Source organism: Vigna unguiculata, chromosome 7 (assembly GCF_037176805.1).
Source record: "Vigna unguiculata cultivar grain cowpea cultivar isolate G323 ecotype 2 chromosome 7, ASM3717680v1, whole genome shotgun sequence".
Classification (NCBI taxonomy): Eukaryota; Viridiplantae; Streptophyta; class Magnoliopsida; order Fabales; family Fabaceae; genus Vigna; species Vigna unguiculata.
The window spans coordinates 28,641,910-28,650,667 of NC_140798.1; the positions used below are offsets into that span (position 1 = coordinate 28,641,910).

General features: G+C 36.8%; 1 protein-coding gene across 1 annotated transcript; it reads left to right on the forward strand.

Annotated features, from left to right (window-relative positions):
• The first annotated feature begins 3,847 nt into the window (after positions 1 to 3,847).
• LOC114191651 (protein VAPYRIN-LIKE-like) lies at positions 3,848 to 6,783 on the forward strand. Its single transcript, XM_028080956.2, has one exon. The coding sequence runs from the start codon at positions 5,118 to 5,120 to the stop codon at positions 6,522 to 6,524; it is 1,407 nt and encodes a 468-aa protein (XP_027936757.1). The 5' UTR covers positions 3,848 to 5,117; the 3' UTR covers positions 6,525 to 6,783.
• The last annotated feature ends 1,975 nt before the right edge of the window (positions 6,784 to 8,758 follow it).

Consider the following 8,758-nt stretch of genomic DNA (forward strand, 5'->3'; position numbering starts at 1 on the left):
TCTCAAAGACAATCAATGAGCCTGAAAGATTGACTTATAATCGACAAGTGTCGACTAACCTAGTCACAATTTGCCAGAGGGTTTTCCAGAGGGTTCACAAACCCTCAATCTAGAGCCTAGGTAACAAAGTGATTGAATTTGACTACCTAGTTGGAATTTGTCTATAAGAGTTTTCCTAAGGGTAAACAACCCTCAGTCTCGAGAAAATGTGACGAGAAGACTGGATAAGCTCCAACTAACCTAGTCCAAACTTGTCTAAGGGAGCGAAATGGTGGGAGACTAGTTCTAGAACATTCATTGTAACGGGACACAAGGTCATTAGTTGTGGCGTGATGGGTAAGGAAATGTCACATTGTTCACTGCAGATGGTTTTACACATGTACATATGACAAACTATGATTCGCAAATATTTTGTAATGCTTGGAGAGGTTTAAGGCACAAGAAACAACACCATAATGAGGCTCAAACTTTTGCGGAGAAAGAGATTACTTCACTTCTACCAAAGGGTTGCTACTTGTTTCTTTTATCAATTTCTACTTCGACAAACATTTCCATATTTTGTCTCTAAAAGTCCATCCTAGGAACACCCAAATCCTTTCAATTTGTTTGAACACCTCCTCCTTGTCATCGAAGTTGTCGTTGTGTTGTAGGGATGTCTATGTTTCTTGTGTTCTCACTCATATATATAAAGTATTGTGGACTCCCACTAGAAGCTAACTCAACAACACGTAGCCAAGAGTGTTCATCTAAAACCACATCAAGATTCTGTCGTATTCACACAAGGTTTTCAGGTCAGGACATTGTCTTCTGCGCAAAACGAACATTATAGTTGTCTTAGTGAGTGTTTGTTGAAAACCTAAGATCCATCGTATTATTGAGCTTGATTTATGTAATGTCCACTTTGACATTAGTATCAAAATGAAAGAATGCCTTCATAGTTGCTATTTTATTAGACATATAATATGCATTGTACTCCTTTTTTAAATTCCTAAAATATATTAGGATAGTTAGCACAAATGATCTTGATGATTTGGTGTTTGAAGATTTGATGAAGATACATAAATTCATTGCATTGGAACATGTTGGAGACATGATTAAATTGATGATGCTGTGAAGATTTGATGTTTCACGTGTTGTTCAAGCCTCGTGTGTGTGCTATATCTAGATTACTCATGAAGAAAACAAGCTTGAAGATTGGTGCTCATAGTGTAGACCATTTACCATTCTATAGATGTATAGGGTCTTATTGGTGTCTTTTAATCTTTTGAATTGTTTTTCAACTAGTTAAATGGTTTCTTTTAATCTGTTGAATGACTTACGTATTCTATCAGTTGATTTATTTTTTAATCGACTGATTTCACGTAATGTGAAATCAACAATTGAATGAAAAATCAACCTGTTGAATTTGTTAACAGATTGACTATAAGTTTTGTTTTTCTCGAGCGAGGGGTAAGACTTACCATTTTGACCGTGAAATCATTGGATATTATGTGGAAAACTCTCTTTTGATCATAGAGAAGTGCAACCATTAGAGATTGATCTTGGATCTTTTTTTGGAGCAATTTTGCTTAGTTTTGGAACTTGAAGAAAAAGATTTGGTTGGCTAAGGAGAGATTTCATCCAGGTTTGGTCTTTCTCAAGTTTCTGGGTAGTTCCTGGTGGTTTTCCAGGTATGCAAGGGTGGTCTTGCTGTACTTGTATTGATACTTGTGGGATTCAAGGGTCTTAGGTTGTATTTTTGTATATTTTGAAAGTGTAATCTTGTGGATTTTGTAAATCTTTTGAAATACTACAAGTTAGGCTTAGGTTGCCTTGACAAACTGGATGTAGCTCAAATTTGAGTGAACTAGTATAAAAATCTTGTGTTCTTGTGCTTGCCTCTAACTCTTCTCTCTTGCTTTGTACTTTAAAGTTTCAAGAAATTTGAATTGAACCATCTTGTAATTGTTCTTGTGTGTTCTAGCATGATCTGAAGCTTGACTCATATTTGTATTACTCATTTGAATCAATCTTGATAAGTCTTTCATGCTCTTTTTGGTTTAAACTGCAAATTCAAATTTCTGCAAATTTCCTAGTTTTTCAGTCGACTGATTTGATGTTTTGATATGTTGATTTACTAAGCACTGTTAACTGTTTAATGAAATTAGCCGACTGTCCCTATTTTTGATCGATTAAAAGTGTGCAATCCAGTAGCTTTTGCATCCTCATTTCGTGGTTGATCTGATTCAAGTTAAAGGTGTTTTAAGGTTTCAAAAGTTACCTAAGTTTTTAATTAGCCAATTCAATCAGCCTAACCTCCCCTCCTTCTTGGAATTTCAATACTCACATAATACTCTAGGAACAATTAGACATTAGAGAAATCTAAATTTGGTAACAACTCAATTAAAAAGTTTCATCATTTTCTTTGTCAGATTGCCTTTAGGTCTAAGTTTCCTTTGATAATTGTTGTAAAGCTATTGCAGATCTCAAAAGTCCAACGCAGAGGTGTAAGTGTTTTGGTGAACTAAGAAATAGCTTTTGGTCTTTACACTTTGTACGACAAGCCATTTTGATACCCAAATCTGAAAATTTAAGGGATTTGTTAAGTAGATTTTAAGTCTAACTCAACCTTATTAAACTGGCTTATAAGATCAAGTTTGCACCTACTTAAATATTGCAAATTAACCTTATCACTAGTTCATATGAGACTTCCAACACACTCCCTTATGTTCAAGGCATATATATACATCTTGAGTTGGGACTAAACATTAATGGGTGGTCAGATAATGGTCCGACAATCGGTAGAACAATATTTCCAACAAACAACAAACTTCGCTAGAATAAACATACATGGCTTTGATACCATGTTAAAAAGTGATCTTTAAACCTAACTCAATCCTACAAAATTAACTTGTTAATAAGTGTTAGGGTTCCGAGTCACACCATGAATTTGCCTGAGTTAGTAGCTTGTCTGTCGTACACATGGGACAACTTTCAAATCGTGAATCAAGTCCGCAATGTTCATGATAACCATCTATTGAATTGCAAAGGCAAAAGTTGTAGGGACCATGAGGTCTGATATAACTCTAGGTCTTCTTAGTCTTCATTAATTATTACTAGTGGAAACACAGGTGTTGTCGCAACTGTGTGTCAGCAATTTTTAAGTATTTGTATTATAACTTAAGTTATTAATATTTGTAAATTGATTAAGTTAATATGTAAAGTAAAATTTTATTTGTCATCAAAGTTATATATATCTTGACAAATATGATGAAGAAACAAAAAAGAAAAAAAATGACAATTTTATTCAACAAATTTTAAAATTGCGATTATTCTTAAAAAGACGATTAACAATAATTATATTATAAAAGGTAAAATAAGAATATGAATTGTGTATACAAAAGAGGAGAATCCTCTTTATATATAGGTAGAGATATATGTCAATTTGTCACTTTTAGTTTGTAGTGTTTGTTACTTAGTCTATGCTGAGGTGAAAATCAATCAAGGCAAGCTTAGTTGACTTTATTGATTCTTCCCTCAACAGTAAAAATGGTAGATGTCATAGTTAATGACAATTTTGGATTACTCGAATTAGACAACCTGATGTCCATAGTTTCAAGCCAATATTTCCCTCAAATATTTGGATCAGAGTATTAATGTGGGGTTGTCATAGGAGTGTAAAGACTAGATGCGATTTCTTTCTTCACCAGAACACTGATGTCCCCGCCTTGCCTTTTTTAGCATCTTACGAAGATGTGATCAGTTGCTCATGAGCCTCCAAAGCTTCTTTTACATGGAGGCGAGACTCCTACGCTTCCCTAAGGAGTGCTTCTTCTGCTTGTCAGGTTGCCTCTGCTCTTTTTTTGTCTTTTTTTCGTTAAATTGTCGTAGGTCATTCATGGCTGACATGACTCGCTGCAAGGTGGAAGTCTCGCCATCATCCTCCAACGGAGTGGCACTAGTTTGATTCCTCATTGTTTGAATTTGCAGAAGTAGGAAAAGTTTTACCTATCCAACAATTGGCTCTAAAATGTTCAAGTTCAAAATTATTGGGGGACTCCAAAACATAGCATTCATAATGAGTTGTGTTCTTCTCAGAAGGAAATGCGTCACTGCAATCGAGGTATGCAAAGACGAAGTCTCCTTTGCAAACTCGTAGACTCCTTGACAATAAGCTTTGATTAGTTGACAAAGACCAAAAGAAAATCCTCGTGCAGAAGATTTACAGGCTTTAGGGCCTCCATAATAAGGTTAAATAATAGAAAATATACTTGGCAGTAAATAAACACACTTGAATACTGACTTTTGGTTGTTTGTCTAGTACTCGATCATTTGAATTATTGAGTAACAAACAACCCAAATCAATTCTAATATATTCATTTATAGATGATGAGACCATTATTGTTCTAACAAAGTTTTTAGGTAGTAGATCCCGCACATTGGATATGCTTGGTTTCTAAAGCAGGTTGCCTGACACCCTATCTATCCGAGGGCCACTATCTATCTTAGTGGTCCAGTTTGATAAGAAACAATGTATTAAAAGTGTATCTAGTTCGCAAAAGTACGCGGACAATGATATTAAGTTACCCGTTTAAACACAGCAACGATGATATTGAATGACTCGTTCAAACTCAAACCGATGATCCTCATAGACCTACTCATAATCACTAACTAACTCGATCGGAGGCTTTTCCTAAAAATATTTCCGATCTAAATTTTTATTGAAATTGAATTTTTCATTAAAAAATAAATATTTTAACCAGAATAGATGAACTTACTGGCAAATTCTTCAAATCAGGCAACTATTGTCCGCGTCTTATGCAATTGAATAAGAATAGCATTCTTGAGTCTCGAGTCGTGGCTAAAAATGCTTCAACACATTCAAAAGCGCCGCAGTACTATTCCACCCTTCTCCATTGTTTCAAGCAGTCATGGTCAACGTCTCCCTCCTTCCCTGTCACGGTCACACCCCAACCAACAAGCATGCCACACATATATTAATTAACAGATCAGTGTCTAGTAATTAATTCCAAAAAACATAGACTAAATAGACAGCGAAAGAATCAATCACCTTCGTTCAAGCAAGCATCCTTTAAAGTTCAAAGTCAGAATCAATCCATCAATCAACCAGATTGAAGATGGACAGGCTAGTGAAAGCAGAAGCAAAGGAAGTCGAGGTGATGTTCTTAAAGGGACAAAAGTGCAGCTCCTCCTTCAAGCTAACGAATCTCATGCACACCATGTCAGTGGCAGTGTCTCTAACCACCACAAACCCATCTCTATTCTCCATCAACAAACACTTTTCCACAATTCCACCACTCTCTTCTGCATCATACACCCTTCACCTCTCCCACACCTCCGACCAACCCCCTCTTTCCGATCCTCCCGATGCCATCACCGTCCGAGCCACCATGCTCCCCACCGGAAAGGCCACCGTCGACCATCTCCGCCGCCTCTTCTCCAAACCCGGCCCCCACGTCTTCCGCGACGCCGTCTTAACCATCTCCCTAGTCGGACCCCACGTCGCCGAATACCTCATCTCCCATAAACCCCAATCCCACAACCTCTTCACCAAAGCCATATCCGCGTGCACGAGATCGCAGCTCACGGGACTGCTCAAACCCGCCGTCGAAAACGGCAGCGCAGACGCCGTCGCCTACTTGCTTGACGCCGGCGCGGACGCCACCGCGACGACAGAGTCCCTCATGCCACCGGCAATCAGGTCCGGGAGCCTCGACGTGGTGAAGCTTCTGGAAGCTTCGGGTTGCAAGATCGAGGAGTCAGTTCTGCACGAGGCCGCGGCGACGGACCGAATCGACGTGATGGAGTTTCTGTTGGAGCGTTGCGACGAGGAGTTGGAGGTGGATTCGGTGGACTCGGAGGGGAGGACTCCGATTCACGTGGCGGCGAGGGAGGGGCACGTGAGGGTTATCGAGTTCTGCGTCTCGATGGGAGGAAACCCTAATCGCGTGGACTATAAGGGGAGGACCCCGCTCCATTACGCGGCGTGGAAGGGACACGTGAAGGCCGTGGAGTGTTTGTTAGAATGCTCAAACGTGAAGTGCGTGAAGGACAGGGAGGGGAGAACGGCGTTGTGTGTTGCGGCGGAGAGTGAAGAGTCCCACGCGCGCCGGCGTTTGGTGGATTTGCTGGGGTTGGGCGACGCGCTGATGCGTGCGGCGAGGGTCGACGATGTTCAGGGCGTGAAGAGGTGTTTGGGGGAAGGGGCGAGTGTGAACGGGAGGGACCAGAACGGGTGGAGCCCACTGCATTGGGCTGCGTTCAAGGGTCGAATAAAGAGCGTGAAGGTGCTGCTTGAACACGGTGCTGAGGTTGATACTGTGGATGATGCTGGCTACACTCCCTTGCATTGTGCTGCAGAGGCAGGGCATTTGCAACTTGCACTCTTCTTCATCGCTCACGGTGCTTCTCAATCACATCTCAAGTCCTTTCCCTATCTTGCTGCTCACCCTCTTAACTTGTTCGACTCTTTTCAAAATCAGGTTTCTCTTCCTTCTAAATCTAACACACTAATGTATCACTGAATCCAAATCTCTGTTTTCTGTATATATAATGTGTAGTGTGGAATGTCCTTGGTGATTGCTTCTTGATGAAATGATATATGAGATGTGAGAAAAAAAACTGTACAAATCCAATTCAACAATAACGATAAACGAAATTGATAATCTAATATCATTCATTTATGTTTATTTTGGTAAGTGTATTTGGAGAAGCAATGTAGATTTGGGTTGAGTATTTAGACCAGAAGATTTTGTGTTAAATGAAGTGTTGATTACATTTTCATTTCACCGTATCATTTTCATATCACATTGCCGAATAAGCCTTCTATGGTTTGAGCAACTTCTTAAGATTTTCGTTTCATTGGGCACATTAGCCACACAGCCGAGTATGAAGCTTGTAAAAGGTTATCGAGTTCTTAAATGGCTTGCCGTTACACTTCACTAATTTCTATATATATTTTTTTTACTTTAAATATTTTATTCTTTTTCTACTCATACTGCGTGCGAGTATACTAGAGTTTTACAAGCTTCATTAACTAAGAAAGTTATATTATTTGGTCCAACTTTTTATTAGGGTTTACTTTCATCTGAGCAATAAGCTCCCTACTCAAGCTTCAAATCTTAGCAAAAGATACACTACAACAATTTTCTTTCCTTTTGAACTCTCGTTACTGAAATGAGATTGGTCACTCGAATAATGAAAAAACAGAGTTTGTGTGTAGATTTTGGGACTCAGTGACCTGATGCACACATAGATTAAGTATTGATTCTCTCTCCATGAGAAACTTGAGTAATCAAATGTTGGTTAATCCCTTAAGTGAGGTAGAGGATTACTCAATTTTGTTTTCCATAAATGTATCACTCAAGCACTCAAATAAAGTTCAAACAATATATTGTATCTTTAAGAGAAAACTTTATCGCTCAAGTAATGTGAGTTGTTACCTAAGCAACATACTCACATCTAAAGTGTTATTCCTCTTTCTTTAAATTAGTTGCTTTAAATTAAATGTGCATTATGTAGTAGATTTAACATGTTGTAATGTTGGTAAATAATGACAAAAGTGACATCATTCTAACTAATAAACATGTAGTAACTAGGGAGGTACTACCAAGTTGTTCATGTATTGTGTGATAAGTTAAGGATTTCACCGAGTTTCTAAATTCTATATATAAATAATAAGTCATATGAACAAAAGTATTTGGTGGTAAAAGTCAATATCATATCATACCAGTTACTACTATCCAATGACATTTATAGGAAATTACTTTGTCATATGAATAAAAAGTCAATAATTATATATCCATGATTGATAAAATTAATAATTTTGGGTAGACTTAAATTATTATACATATATTAATAATATATTGATTATTACATCTTTAATAATTAGTTCACTCTTATATATTTTTGTAATGTTTTATAAATCGTATTTTAACAAAATATATATATATATATATATATATATATATATATATATTACTCAAATAACACTAGTACTAATAAAAATATAAAATGATATAATAATAATTATTAAATCAATAATAATACTAAGACATATATATAAATCAATTAATATTAATCAAAGATCAACAATTATAATAACAATAATAAATAAAAGATAAAAGGTAAGGAGTAGAAATATCCTAGGTTGAGGCACGCATAGTGTTATCTTTAGAGAGAAAATGCTCCTACTGCACAGGGCTAAACAAATACACACTCATATGTGTTTCAAATCATATGCGTTTCTCTTTCAAGATACAACAACTCGTCAGATCGATCGAGTGCAGCGAAGGATCTCCGAACCTTATGAACACCACTGCCTTAAAAATAATATAGATAAGAAAAGAAGAACACTTTTGGAGAAAAACTCTAGTGTTTGTTGTCCCTGTTGTTGTGTCTTTCCTCATGCACCTAGGTGGTATTTATAGGTAGTAAAGGGAGACAAAGAAGTAAATAGTAATAAGAATATAGTTGTTAGCCATAAAAAACATTAACCCATAAATTAAAGGTCTATAAAAACATGAGTAACAGTAGAATTTTTATTTTAATTATTTATTTTTTAAATTATATTAAAATATTTCTAACAATCCCCACATAATTTAAAAAATAAAATAAAATAAAAAATATATTATCTTTTTAAACAAAATATTGTAGTTTAGTGTAAGGAACCTTCCGGGTCTGACCCTTACACCTAGTTCTTATAAACTTTCACCCGAGAAAATGTAGAGACTTGATTGTCTTGACCTACATCCCCTAT